Source organism: Lithobates pipiens, unplaced genomic scaffold, assembly GCF_037356315.1.
Source record: "Lithobates pipiens isolate NorthernLeopardFrog02 unplaced genomic scaffold, aLitPip1_a1.2 Scaffold_28, whole genome shotgun sequence".
Classification (NCBI taxonomy): Eukaryota; Metazoa; Chordata; class Amphibia; order Anura; family Ranidae; genus Lithobates; species Lithobates pipiens.
This window is the reverse complement of record NW_027507789.1, coordinates 177,576,629-177,592,145: the sequence shown is the minus strand read 5'-3', so window position 1 is coordinate 177,592,145 and position 15,517 is coordinate 177,576,629. Positions and strand designations below refer to the sequence as shown.

Sequence of the window (15,517 nt, the reverse complement as noted above, 5' to 3'; positions counted from 1 at the left end):
GCAGTACCCTGCTATTACTCTGTAGTACCCCGCCAATACCCCGCCAATACTCTGCAATACCAGTGCATACTCTGCAGTACCCTGCCATTACTCTGCAGTACCCCCCATTACTCTGCAGTACCCTGCCTTTACTCTGCAGTACCCTGCCATTACTCTGTAGTACTCCCCAATACTCTGCAGTACCCTGCTATTACTCTGTAGTACCCCGCCAATACCCCGCCAATACTCTGCAATACCCTGCCATAAATTGCCATACCCAGCCATACTCGGAGATACCCAGCCATACTCGGAGATACCCAGCCATACTCGGAGATACCCAGCCATACTCGGTGATACCCTGAAATACCCAGCCATAGACGCCCCCCACCCCTCACCGCCCTCCGGTGCTTCTACCAACTCGCCAGTACGATCAAAGCCAGAATCTTTTTTTTATTTTTTATTTCAGGCTTCCCAGCCTAGAGGTGAGATGTGGGGTCATATTGACCCCCAGATTTCACTGTAAAGAGGACCTGTCACCCCATATTCCTATTACAAGGGATGTTTACATTCCTTGTAATAGGAATAAAAGTGATCAAAAATATATTTTTGGGGAAAAAAATGTCAAACTAAAATAAATAAAGTAAAATGAACAATAAAAAAAATAATAATAATTAAAGCGCCCATGTCCCCATGTGCTCGCATGCAGAAGCGAACACATGCGTAAGCCCCGCCCACATATGAAAACGGTGTTCAAACCACACATGTGAGGTATTGCCGAGAACGTTAGAGCGAGAGCAATAATTCTAGTCCTAGACCTCCTCTGCAACTCAAAACATGTAACCAGTAAAAAAAAAAATTATGAAGAAAAAATTACTAATCTGCAAAATTTTATAACAGAAACAAAGAAAAATTCATTTTTTCGCAGAATTTCCGGTCTTTTTTCTTTTATAGCACAAAAAATAAAAAAACTGAGAGGTGATTAAATACCACCAAAAGAAAGCTCTATTTGTGTGAAAAAAAGGACAAACATTTCATATAGGTCCAGTGTTGCATGACTGAGTAATTGTCATTCAAAATGTGAGAGCACCAAAAGCTGAAAATTGGTCTGGTTATTAAGGGTGTTTAAGTGCCCAGTGGTCAAGTGGTTAATAATAGAGCTTGCAGTCAGTAGTGTTAGGAGATAGTGCGTGCTGTCTGCGTGCTCTGTACCCAGTACATACCGCTATAATATAGGGCAGGCCCCTACTTTCAAACATCCAACTTACAAACATCTCCTACTTGCAAACGGAAGGAGACAGCAGCAAGTGAGATGAAAAAAGATGGACGACAAAACAAATTATACAGGGGTGATAACCCTTCCCTATGTTTTCCAAAAAGCTTAAAAATAGTTTTTTTGACTGGAGCTACACTTTAAAAATGTACCAGTTGAAAATGACAAACAGATTCAACTTAACACAACAAACCTACACAGTCCCAGTCTTGTTTGCACCACCTGTATACTGCTGTTCTGAGTATATAGGGCCTGGGGGCCACACGCATTTCCTTTTTTTAATATGGGTACAGGGTTCCCCTTAATATGCGTACAAGACCCAAATAGGCTGGTAATGGGCAGGGAGGGCTACCCATGCCATTTTTCTGAATGATTTTCAACCATATTGCAGGAACCAGATATAACATTAAAACCGCAAGCAGTTTTAAATGGTGTTATTTCCGTTAAATGTCATTTTGTGCAGGGACTGTTCTAAACACGGGAAACACGTGGCACTTCACAGGCATACTACAGACACCCCACAGGCACCATATTTAAAGTAATATTTCACTTTTTTTTCCACTTTAATCGTCATTAAAATCAGTGCTCCCGCCAAAACGGCCGTTTTTAAAACTTTTTTTTGCATTGACCCATGTCCCCTGAGGCAGGAGGCAGGTCCCCAAACCCTTTTTAGGACAGTATCTTGCATATTAGCCGTTAAAATTAGCACTTTCCATTTCGAACGTTCGAGTCCCATAGACTTCAATGGGGTTCTAACGTTCGTAACGAACGCGGGGGCCGTTCGCAAGTTCTGGTGCGAACCGAACCGGGGGGTGTTCGGCTCATCCCTACACCTGAGCTAAACTTTACCCTGATACCCTCTATTCCCAACTTAGAGACTGAGTTTGTTCAACTGTTTTATGCAAAATAAAAATCCTAACAAGGAATTCAAGTGTCGGTCTCTACCGTTACTGGATCATCAACCCTGGGAACCCCTAGACAAGAACAACGAGTGCGAGCTGGCGGAGGTAATTGGTAAGCCCAGAAACCATTCAGCAGCTCCTTAGCACTTAATACTGTGCATTGCCCCCTTTAAAGTGGTTGTAAACCCTTACAAACCACTTTGACCTACAGGTAAGCCTAGATTAAGGCTTACCTGTAGGTCCAAGAAATATCTCCTAAACCTATACGGTTTAGGAGATATTTACAAAAAGACAGGCACCGCTGTCTACGACGCATACACGCAGGCGCATTGAGCAGGCCACAGATCACGGCGATATGCCGCTCGTGTCGGCTCCATGCGCGGGAGTGACGTCATCGCGGCTCCGGCGAATCACAGCGCCGGAGCAGCGAGACCCGGAAGCCACACCGGGATACATGGCAGCGGTGAAGATGAAGAAGGAGGACCGCTTCGGGGGCTTCGTTCTCAGGTAAGTTATTCATAATGAGCTAGTATGCTATGCATACAAGCTCATTATGCCTTTGCCTTGCAGGTTGCATTTTTTTTTTTTAAAGTGCCTTTACTTCCTCTTTAACATCAATGACAGCTTGAAGTCTTTTGTGGTATTTGTGGATGAAGCTCTTTATCTTCTCAGAAGGTAAAGCTGTCCATTCCTTTTGGCAAAAAGCCTCCAGTTCCTGTAAATTCTTGGGCTGTCTTGCATGAACTGCACGTTTGAGATCAATGATATTGAGGTGAGGAGACTGAGATGGCCACTCCAGAACCCTCACTTTATTCTGCTGTAGCCAACGACAGGTCGACTTGGCCTTGTGTTTTGGATCATTGTCATGTGGGAATGTCCAAGTACGTCCCATGCCCAGCTTCCTGGCTGTGGATTACAAATGTTCCTTCAGTATTTTTTGATAACATACTGCATTCATCTTGCCATTAATTTTGACCAAATTTCATGTGCCTTTGTAGTTCACACATGTTTCACAGTAGGAATGGTGTACCTTTCATCATAGGCCTTTTTGATTCCTCTCCAAATATAGCGTTTATGGTTGTGGCCAAAAAGCTCAATTTTGGTCTTATCACTCCAAATGATTTTGTGCCAGAAGGTTTGAGGCTTGTTTCTGTGCTGTTTGGCATAATGTAAGCGGGGTATTTTGTGGCATTTGCGTAGTAATGGCTTTCTTCTGGCGTCTCGACCATGCAGCCCATCTTTCTTCAAGTGACTCCTTATTGTGCATCTTGAAACAGCCACACCACATGTTTTCAGAGTCCTGTATTTCACCTGAAGTTAATTGTGGGTTTTTCTTTGCATCCCGAACATTTCTCCTGGCAGTTGTGGCTGAAATTTTAGTTGGTCTACCTGACCATGGTTTGGTTTCAACAGAACCCCTGATTTTCCACATTTTTTGATTAGTGTTTGAACATTGCTGAATGGCATTCTCACTTCCTTGGATACAGAGGCGTAGCTTGAAGCTTTTGGGCCCTGATGCAAAAGTTGACCCCCCCACTACTTCCAACGTGCATGCAGATACAGCCACTGCACGCCAAGTGGCTTAAGAGTTTTGAGTTCCTCTTGACATCAGAGGACAGGGATTACCACTGGAGAAGCAGAGGACAGGGATCATCACTGGAGAAGCAGAGGACAGGGACTCCTGGCAGGCCAATTTCCTTTCCCATCCCAGCACTGTATACAGCCCCCCCCACACTACACAGGGCTGAAGTCACATTCCTCTACACACAGTCTGTCAGACTTCACAGGTTGTATGTGGCTTTTATGTTGCTCTTCTGACCCGTGAAATTCTCTGGTCGGAATAGCATTGTAGTTGCAGTAGGCAGATACACCCTGTGCAGATCATGGCTAACTGGCTGTGTTGTAAAGGAATGTGATTTCAGCCCTGCGAAGGAAGAACAGTATAGAGTGCTGTAATGAGAAAGGAGCTCAGAAGCTGGGCATAGCATGCTGGGTGGAGGGGGTGGTCAGGGGGCCTCCTTATCCATGCGCCTGGCCTCTTTCAGGATGCTGGACGCATGGACTCCTATGGCGGGGGTGGGAGGGGGTGTATTTTTTTGAAGCACCTGATTAGAGCCAGGGGCTCTTATAGGCTTCAAAAAAAGGGTTGGCTCAAGGTGCAGAGAGTGCGCCCTGATCCCACCCAATTTTGTGACCATAGCGAATGAATATTCACTATTTTCACACTGCATTGCCTCCCGCCAATCAGGAGGCAGATCAGTGAGACATGTTTCCTGATTGGCTAAAGCACCAGGCGACCCTATTGGATACTCCGCGCTTTGGCGGAAGTGGGACAGAGCGGAGGAAGCTGAAAAGAGGAGAGGAGATGCCGGAGAAGAGGACACCTTGCCAAGGTAAGAACCGGTCCTCCTGCATGGGGTGTCCCGCAATCCATCGGGTGGGGGGGGTGGTTGTGGGAGCGGGGTGTCCCGGGAGGGACACTGGCAGCATTTGAGGGTGCAGTGGCAGTGTTTGATGGCACAGTGGCAGCGTTTGAGGGCACAGTGGCAGCGTTTGATGGCACAGTGGCTGCAATTGATGATTTTTTTTTTTAATGTGCGCCCCCCCAAAAATTTTGAGCACCAGACACCACTGATCAGAACTAGACCACAGAGCAATGGAAGAACTTTGCCGTGGTCTGATGGATGACTTGTTCTTTTGCATCATGTGGATGGCTGAGTGTGTGTGTGTGTCGCTTACTTGGAGAAGAGATGGCGCCAGGATGCATTATTAGAAGAAGGCAAGCCGGTGGAGGCAGTGTGATGCTTTTGGCAATGTTCTGCTGGAAAACCTTGTGTCCTGCCATTCATGTTGATCTTACTTTTCTATGTACCACCTACCTAAACATTGTTGCTCACCAAGTACACCCCTTCATGGAAACAGCATTTACTGATGGCAGTGGCCTCTTTCAGCAGGATAATGCGCTCTGCCACCCTGCAAAAATGGTTCAACAATTTCGTGAGGAACACGGCATGTTTGAGGTGTTAATTTTGCTTCCATATTCTCCAGATGTCAATCCAATTGAATTTTAGGGTGAGGAGAAATACATCTAAAACAGGTGATGGGGCACGTTATGAAGATGCCCCTGTGCTTCCATCTGTGAAAGAGTGCATTTGAAAGCCATAGAAACACACAAAACATATCCTTGATTCCTACACAATGAGTTGTTTTTTTTATACTCGGCTTATGTTATCTCATCAGTTTAAGTGCGAATAGTGCTCAATTGCGTTTTTCTCTAAAAGCATAAATAAGGGTGCCAATGACCCAGAAGGACGAAGGACATCCAAACATAGAATAGGATCAGAAGAAACACTCAATTTAAAGCTGCCCAGCTCAGCACTTTCAATGAAGACATAACTTATTTTGTCAGTTACACAATGGCCCTGGATTCAGTGCCTCTGGCTGTACTTAGCTCTGATATAACACACCTTGAGTCTTGTGTAAATGTCTGCGTTCCACAATTGACACGTAGACTCTTCTGATCATTATACAACACTTCTAGAATGCCTGACTCACACATTGATTATAACATGCCGAATTATTCAATGGCTGGGCTAACTGTGCTTGCAATACCAGGATACCATGCAGATGTTACCACTACGTTTAGCAGTGCTTTATTGATTATGTCTTTATAGGCATGTGTACAGCTATTTACTAAAAATAATCACCTTTATGTCTAGCAAAAGCATTAGTAATATACTATCCTTTTTGTTGTTTTCTTTGTGTGTTGTTTGGTCTTTAACCACTTGCTTACTGGGCATTTAAACCCCCCTCCTGCCCAGACCAATTTTTATCTTTCAGCGCTGACGCACTTTGAATGAAAATTTCACGGTCATGCAACACTGTACTCAAATTAAATTTTTATAATTTTTTTTACACAAATAGAGCTTTCTTTTGATGGTATTTAATCACCACTTGGGTTTTTATTTTTTGCTTAACCAACGGAAAAAGACGACAGAAATAAAAAAAAAAAAAAAAAAAAAAAGTTTTATAGATTGTTATAAAATTTTTCAAACAGGTAATTTTTCTGCTTCATTGATATTCGCTGATGAGGCTGCACTGATGAGCACTGATGAGCACTGATGGGCACTGATAATGCGACACGGATAGGCACAAATAAGGTGACACTGATGGTCACTGATAAGATGGCCCTGATGGGTGGCACTGATGGGCACTGATAGATGTCACTGGGCACTGGTTTACTTTCTGCCATAAAACACATCCAATAAAAAAAATTTAAAAAATCGAAAATTTCTTCATCAATTTGGGTCAATATGTATTCTGCTACATATTTTTGGTTAAAAAAAAATACCAATAAGCGTATATTGATTGGTTATAGTGTCTACAAATGATGGAATATTTTTATTATTTGTTTTTTGTTATTAGTAATAGCGGCGATCACCAACTTTCAGTGGGACTACGATATTGCGGTGGTCAAATCGGACACCTAACTGGCACTTTTTTGGGATCAGTGACACTAATACAGTGATCAGTGCTAAAAAATATGCCCTGTCACTGTACTAATGACACTGACTGGGAAAGGGTTAACATTGGTTGACATGGGTTAACATTGGTGGTGGCGATCAAAGGGCTAAATGTGTTCCCAGGAAGTGCATACTAACTGTGTGTGTGTGTGTGTGTGTGTGGGGGGGGGGGGTTGTACTGTGGGAGGGTAGAGATCCATGTTCCTTTCTCGCAGAACAGCAATCTGACTTGTTTACATCGGCAGACTTCACATTCTGCTTCTCTCAGGAAAGATCGGCAGGTCCTGGTGGACATCAAGTTCGCCGGACCCACTGATTTGCTCCCACTGTGTCTTGCTGGCAGAGCGCACGTGCAGCCCAGCCCAGGAAGTGTCAGATCACGTACTAGGTACGTGATCTGGCACAGAGCGGCCGCTCTGCCGCAATATATGTGCGTGGGGCAGTCCGCAAGCAATTAAAAGATTCCCTCTGCTGCAGCACACTGGAGAGCTGGACTGCTGTTCTTACACTGGAGAGCTGGACAGCTCTTCTTACGCAGTGCTAACCTTCCACAAGCCAAAAATTTAGTAATAGGCTCATTGGCCCTTGTGTATCTGTAAACTGTGGAAGAATCATTAAACTATAATCTCATTTGGCTGTGGTGACTGATGTTAACAAAATATGTACTTTATTTAACACTGCTTGCTTACACAAGCATTAAAAAGATACCCTCTTCTGCAGCACACTGGAGAGCCAGACCACTATTTTTACACTGGAGAGCCAGACAGCTGTTCTCACACTGGAGAGCCGGACCACTATTTTTACACTGGAGAGCTGGACTGCTATTTTTACACTGGAGAGCTGGACTGCTATTTTTACACTGGAGAGCCAGACAGCTGTCCTCACACTGGAGAGCCGGACCACTATTTTTACACTGGAGAGCTGGACCGCTATTTTTACACTGGAGAGCCAGACAGCTGTCCTCACACTGGAGAGCTGGACCGCTATTTGTACACTGGAGAGCCAGACAGCTGTCCTCACACTGGAGAGCCGGACCACTATTTTTACACTGGAGAGCCGGACCACTGTTCTAACACTGGAGAGCTGGACAGCTGTTCTCACACTGGAGAGCCGGACAGCTGTTCTAACACTGGAGATCCAGACAGCTGTTCTCACACTGGAGAGCTGGACCGCTATTTTTACACTGGAGAGCCAGTCAGCCGTTCTCACAGTGGAGAGCCGGACTGCTATTTTTACACTGGAGAGCCAGACAGCTGTTCTCACACTGGAGAGCCGGACAGCTGTTCTCACACTGGAGAGCCGGACAGCTGTTCTCACACTGGAGAGCCGGACAGCTGTTCTCACACTGGAGAGCCGGACCGCTGTTCTCACACTGGAAAGCCGGACAGCTGTTCTCATACTGGAGAGCCAGACAGCTGTACTCACACAGTGCCATCCTTCCACAAACCAAAAACTTAGTAATAGGCTCATTGGCTCTTGTGTATCTGTAAACTGTAGAAGGAGCAATAAACTGTATGCTCCTTTGGCTGTGGGGAATGATGTTAAGAAAATATGTAGTTTATAAAACACTGTTCACATTAAAGGCAGCCATAGATGACTGCCAGGGGGCTGATGGAGGAAAAAAACATCTATACAAGCAAGGTGAAAAGAGGAATCAGTTCCGCTGAAAAATTGCATTCTGACAGCAGGAATCCTCCAATCGACTAAAGTTTTCTGTTCACCAGAAGTCAAGCCGTCGACTTTTGTTGAATAGGGGTGGCCATACAGTATATCATGAATTGACATTCAGCTGGTCCCTGCAGAACTGGATGAATTACAATCCATCTATGGCTAGCTTTATACTTAAAGGGATGGTAAAGTGATCTCCCAAGGAATATTACATGTGATAGTGTTGCTTGAAATGTCACTTTAGCAAGTCTTATGCCGCGTACACACGATCGGACATTCCGACAACAAAATCCATGGGATTTTTTCCCGACGGATGTTAGCTCAAACTTGTCTTGCATACACACAGTCACACAATGTTGTAGGAAATTCCGAACGTCAAGAACGCAGTGACGTACGTAGAGCCGAAGTTCAATAGCCAGTGCCAGCTTCTGCTTGATTCCGAGAATGCGTAGAAGTTTGCGTTGGAATTGTGTAAACACGATTGGAATTTCCGATCGGATTTTGTCAGAAAATTTGAGATCCAGATCTCAAATTTTGTGTGTCGGAAATTCCGATTGAAAATGCCTGATGGAGCTCACACACGGTCAGAATTTCTGACAAAAAGCTCCCATCGAACATTTTGCGTTGGAAAATCCAACCGTGTGTACGCGACATTAGTTACTATTGCAGCAGATTCTCGATGTTGCAACCTGTTCAGATGGATTGCTGACTTCATTCCTTATGTACAGAAAACTAGTATAGGAGCCTTCAGGAATACATACAGTATGTAATATAATATAGATAACACATACAGTAAAAATGTGAAACGCACATAAAAAATTGTATTTATTAAAGTGTTACAATGCTATCTCAAAGCAACATCACCAAAAATATGACTCTAAAATTTTGTTTTGTTTTAAAGCTGATCTTAAGACAAACCATTAAATACATAGTTAAAATATGTCTACAGGAACACTTTACTTGGCAAAGGTTCTGTAATCCTGTACAGGTGATGCCTGGCACCCCTGCCAGCTGTCATAGATGGGTCTCGGATTTCTCAGAAGATTATATTGCAGTTAAAGTGTAAGTAAACCCCCTTATTGTTTTCAGCCAAGGAAACTGCCATCTTTGCCTCTGTTTAATCCACAACTGCCATGATGCTGCACACGTGATCAGTTATGACACCAGCCATTGGATGGTTTGACAGTTTGGTTGAGAGCACAACCAATGGGAGTGTTACATTTCCGGCACGTGCTGGAAATGAAGCTGTTTTATGGATGGGTTTACTTTCTCTTTAAGCACCAAGCCTGGACCAGGCCCAGTCTGTGATAGTACAATAAAGGAGAAAAAGCACTCTGATGCCAATTATGTTAAAGCAGGCTCCCCAAAAGCAGTTTGTTCCTTTTCAGTCTTAACCCCTCTCCACATATGGAAACCATAATTTTAATTACATGTTTTACATTTCTTCCAGCCCTGCTCCCCCGCCTCCTGGTTTCTGGTCCTGCAGCCTCCTGGGATATCCACATCACATTCCCAGGAGGCTGCAGGACTGGGAACACAGAGAAACCGGAAGACGGGCCTAATGCATGTCATCGGTATCTGGCTGCCTGCACCCGTAAGAGAGGCAGCTAGCCCCTATCAGTCCAAGTTGGCGATGCGGGATCTTTTCCCCTTAACAGCAGATCAACACTGGTTTCGCTGGACTTGTGAGTATATGAAGAAAACCCATCGATACAGTGTCTTTTTCCAACCTTATCTGCAATTGAAAAAGTATTCATACCCCTTGATATTTTCAAAAGTTTGCCATGTTACAACCAAAAACGTAAATGTATTTTATTGGTATTTTATGTGATAGACCAACACAAAGTGGCACATAATTGTGAAGTGGAAGGAAAATGATATATGGTTGTTAAAAGTTTTTACAAATAAACGTAAAAAGTGTGCTGTGCATTTGTATTCAGCCCCCGAATCAATACTTTGTAGAACCTCCTTTCACTGCAATTACAGCTGCAAGTCTTTTTAGGGATGTCTCCACCAGCTTTGCACATCTAGAGAGTGACATTTTTGCCCATTCTTCTTTGCAAAATAGCTTAAAGCGGAGTTCCACCCAAATGTGAAAGTTCAGCTTTATGCGCTCCTCACCCCCTGACATGCCACATTTGGCATGTCATTTTTTTGCAGACTCTTACAGGTTTTCTTCTAAGATTGCCCTGTATTTGGCTCCACCCATCTTACCGTAAACTCTGGCCAGCTTCCCTGCTTAAGAAACGTATCCCCACACCATGATGCTGCCACCCCCATGTTTCATGGTGGCGATGGTGTGTTCAGAATGATGTGCAATGTTAGTTTTCCACCACACATAGCATTTTGCTTTTAGGCCAAAAAGCTCAATTTGACCAGAGGACCTTCTACCACATGTTTGCTGTGTCCCCCACATGGCTTCTCGCAAACTGCAAAAAGGACTTCTTATGGCTTCCTTTCAACAATGGCTTTCTTCTTGCCACTCTTCCACAAAGGCCAGATTTGTGGAGTGCACGACTAATGCCACGTACACACGACCAGACTTTCCGTCAGAATAAACACTGACGGTCTTTCCGACTGAGTTTCTGATGGAGTCCTGACCGAACGGACTTGCCTACACACAATCACACCAAAGTTCGTTCTTTTCTAACGCGATGATGTACGACGGGACTAGAAAGGGAAGTTCAATATCCAGTAGCCAATAGCTGCCCTTGCGTCGTATTTGGTCTGTTGGACCAGCATACAGACTAATGGTTTAGCCGATAGGAATTGATTCCCTCATCGTGCCACAATCTTTCCATTAGGTGACTTCTGAGGCAATTGGTTCCACTAAATTTTAGTTAGGGGTATCAGAGTAAAGGGGGCTGAATACAAATGCACGTCACACTTTTCACATATTTATTGGTAAAAAAAAATGTGAAAACAATTTATCCTTTTCCTTCCACTTCACAATTATGTGCCACTTTGTGTTGGTCTATCACATAAAATCCCAATAAAATACATTAAAATTTTTGGTTGTAATATGACAAAATGTGGAAAATTTCAAGGGGTATGAATACTTCTTCAAGGCACTGTACTATGTGACACCAAACAATGAGTATTTAGGCCTAACAAAACCAGGACCAAGACTATCCCATTTTAGATAAAAAAGCTGACATGTTTGGAGTCTAACATCTTCTTTCTGCACAACCAGGATTTTGCAGAAAGTATTATGATTGTGCACTGTACAGAATGGAAGTTATAACAAGGTGTTTTCTGAACTCCCAAAAATGAAATGCACACATCTGTGTCAGATTCTAGATGAAGACATTTACCTCTGTACTATGTTAATTAGGGATTTATCTGCAAAGTGTAGGGACCTGGTGCCCAACATGCAGCCCGCTGGCCACATACGGTCCACTGGCTGGCCCTCTGCATGTGGCCTACAAGCTTTTGGGCACCAGTTAGGGATCATATAGACAGCATATAGGCAGTGGGGTACAGGGCTCTGGAATGGTTTCTGTATTCCAGCACCCGACTCCAAAAAAGGAACTGTATTGTGTGGGTGAAGTTATCTCCCATGGAAGAAGTAAAGTCCTGGTCTGGGGAGAGAGAGAGCAGTGCAGGAGCATGTGATCAGGTAAGTGATCACCAATGAAGAGGGGTAGTCAATGGTACTGACACTAGTGCTGGGGGCTATTATTGCAGTCACTGACACCAATGTTGGGGGTTATTTTTACATTCACTGACACCAATGTTAGGGGTTATTATTGTACACACTGACACCAATATCAAGGGTCATTATTGCATCCACATAACACCCAAATTTGTGGGTTATTATTGCATCCACTGACATCAATGATGGGGATATCATTGCACTAACTGACACCAAAGATGGAGGTTATTATTGCATCCACTAACACCAATGTTGAGGGTTATTATTGTACTCACTGACATCAGTAATGGGGGTCATTATTGCGTACACTGACATCAGTGCTGAGGGTTATTGTGTCCACTGACATCAATGCCTGGGGGGTCATTATTGTGTCCACCGACATCAATGTTGGGGGTTATTATTGTATCGATTGACATCAATGTTGGGGGTTATTATTATGTCCACTGACATCAACGATGGGGGTCATTATTGCTTCCACTGACATTAATGCTGGGGGTTATTATTGCATCCACTGACATCAATGATGGGGGTATCGTTGCATTAACTGACACCAAAGATGGAGGTTATTATTGCATCCACTGGCACCGATGTTGAGGGTTATTATTGCACACATTGACATAAATGATGGGGGGTTAATATTGCGTCCATTGACATCAGTTTTAGGGGTTATTATTGCATCCACTGACACCTATGTTGAGGGTTATTACTGCATCCACTTATACCGATGACAGGGGATTTTGTTGCACTCACTGACACCAAGGATGGAGGCTCTTATTGCACCCACTGACACCAATGATGGGGATATTATTACTGCCACTGACACCAATACTGGGGTTATTGTACTACAGTGTGCATTGGGATTTTTTTAAAGAATAAAGAAGGACTGACAATTTAGGGAGTCGGGATTTGGGGTGCATTATAGCCCTTCCATTTTAAATGGGCTGGCTAACTTGTAATGCATCAGCTATCGTGTGACCCTTTGGAATTGCGTTCACTTGAGGCCTTATAGTAAACACAAGTTGACCACCACTGGTAACAAATTAGGGGGAGATTTACTAAAACTGGAGCACACAGAATTTAGTGCACCTATGCATAGTAACCAGTCAGCTTCCAGGTTTTATTGTAAAAGCTTAATTGAACAAACTGAAGTTAGAAGCTGATTGGTTACTATACACAGCTGCACCAGATTCTGTGTGCTCCAGTTTTAGTCTCCTCTATAGGGTCTAAAAGGGTCCCTACTGTGCAGGCACACAAATCAAACATTTGGCCTCTCCTTGATGCTGTATCACTAATGCACACACACGATTGGAATTCTCATCGGGAAAACCTTGGATGATTTTTCCAACGGAATTCCGCTCAAGCTTGTGTTGCCTACACACGGTCAAACCAAATTCCGACCGTCAAGAACGCGGTGACGTACAACACTATGACGAGCCGCGAAAATGAAGTACAATGCTTTCGAGCATGTGTCAGAATTTTGCACGTCGGAATTGACACAGACGATCAGAATTTTGCCGTAAAAATTTAGAACTTGCTCTCAATCTTTTGCTGGCCACAATTCCGCCAGCAAAAGTCTGATGGAGCCTAAATACGGTGGCATTTTCTGATGAAAAGCTCTCGGTCTTTTGCTGGCCGACTTTACCGATCATGTATATGTGGCATTAGACTGCTTTCACACTGAGGCACTTTACAGGTGCTATAGCACCTGCATCGCGCTTGTAAAGAGCCTCTCCTGCCACTCCAGTGTGAAAGCCCGAGTGCTTTCACATTGGAGCGGTGCGCTGGCAGGACGCCAAAAAAAGTCCTGTAAGCCGCATATTTGAAGGGCTGTAGGAGTGGTGTATGAGAAGAGGAGATAAGGGGGGATAAGATCAACATGTACAAATATATTAAGAGTTCATATAGTGAACTTGGTGTTGAATTATTCACTTTACGGTCAACACAGAAGAAAAGGGGGCACTCTTTTATGTCTAGAGGAAAAGAGATTGTATCTCCAAATACGGAAAGGTTTCTTCACAGTAAGAGCTGTGAGAATGTGGAATAGACGCCCTCCAGAGCTGGTTCTGGCCAGCTCAGTAGATTGCTTTAAGCAAGGCCTGGATACTTTCCTAAATATACATAACATAACAGGGTACTAACATTTATAGGTAAAGTTGATACAGGGAAAATCCGGTTGCCTCTTGGGGGTCAGGAAGGATTTTTTTCCCCCTGCTGTAGCAAATTGGATCATGCTTTGCTGGTGTTTTTCACCTACCTCTGGGTCAACTGTGTGTATAGGATTGGGTATATGGGATTGTTTAATATTTTTTATTTATTTATTTTTATGGTTGAACCAGATGGACTTGTGTCTTTTCAACCTGACTAACTATGTAACTATGTAACCGCTCCTACAGTGCCCCTGCCCATTGAAATCAATGAGCAGCGGTGCTTTGCGGGTGCATTTAACCCTTTTTCAGCCATTAGCGGGGATTAAAATCACCCCGCTATCGGCCGAACAGGGCCTCAAAAACTACGTTAAAGCACCGCTAGCCTGAAAGTAGCCTTAATGTCATGTATGTTCCCACATAACTGTTCCCCGGCTGGATCTTGAATCTAATGTTAACATTTTTGATTAAAATGAGTGAAAATGGAATCCAGGCCCATTCTTTCTAGGCTGGATCGTGACTATATGAAACAAGGAAAACAGTGCAAAATGAGACCAACTGTCTATCTGAGATAATGTCTACCCATTTATCGTGTTTCTATTCCATTGTAGTCAGGAAAAGCTTTAAAGTCTTGAAATGCAATTGGTGTAGGAAAAATAGAAACAAAAAGCTGTCTGCCCTCTGTGACCCTCCAAGAGATCTTCGGAGAAATCGCTGTGTCTAGCAGTCTGGAGGAGGAGGAAGGTCATCCAGGAGAGGAGGACACGGTGGGACATCAGAAGCTGTACAATGAACAGAGATAGTCAGGCTTGCTGCTAATGCACAATGAAACATTGATAATCATTATCTGCGTACTTATAGGACCTAATCGATACAGGAGAACTGTCTGTGCTGTACGTAGCAATCAAATAATTCCCTTCATCTTTACAACACAGACGATCAAGACAATATTGTATAACTAAGGACAAACTTTTTTTTCTAGTTTTGGATATACAGTGGAAAGGAATTGGAAAACTTGTTAGGTTTTTTTTGCTGTCTGCGTCCCCGTTAAGGAGATTCACCCTCTCGATTTTTGTCCCGTTATAACCGAGATTGAAAGAAAATGCTGAATTTTGGGTTGTCACCAGCAAAGGAATAGAGAGAAGATCTTCCAATGGGGACACTTCCTGTTTGGCTATGGAACAGGAAGTGAAGAGAAATATACCCAATAGTAACACAAATAGGGAAAAAAACCTGACAGTGGTTATAACCCCCCCCCCACCCCTTACTTTATCCAAAAGAAAAAAAAGTTTTTCCTTTAGTTTTACTTTAACGATATCAGTAACATTAATGGTGCACTACTTAAAAATAAGTCTGAAGCTGGTCATACATGTATC

At 43.5% G+C, this 15,517-nt stretch overlaps 1 protein-coding gene across 2 annotated transcripts in view; it reads right to left on the bottom strand.

Annotated features, from left to right (window-relative positions):
• Nucleotides 1-9,154: 9,154 nt before the first annotated feature.
• ABI3 (ABI family member 3) overlaps nt 9,155-15,517 on the bottom strand; it is a 77,984-nt gene continuing 71,621 nt past the window's right edge. For both annotated transcript variants that reach the window (XM_077459983.1, XM_077459982.1), the window contains exon 9: nt 9,155-14,923. In XM_077459983.1, coding sequence (XP_077316109.1) covers nt 14,862-14,923 — 62 coding nt within the window. In that variant the 3' untranslated portion in view covers nt 9,155-14,861. The remainder of the gene's footprint in view (nt 14,924-15,517) is intronic.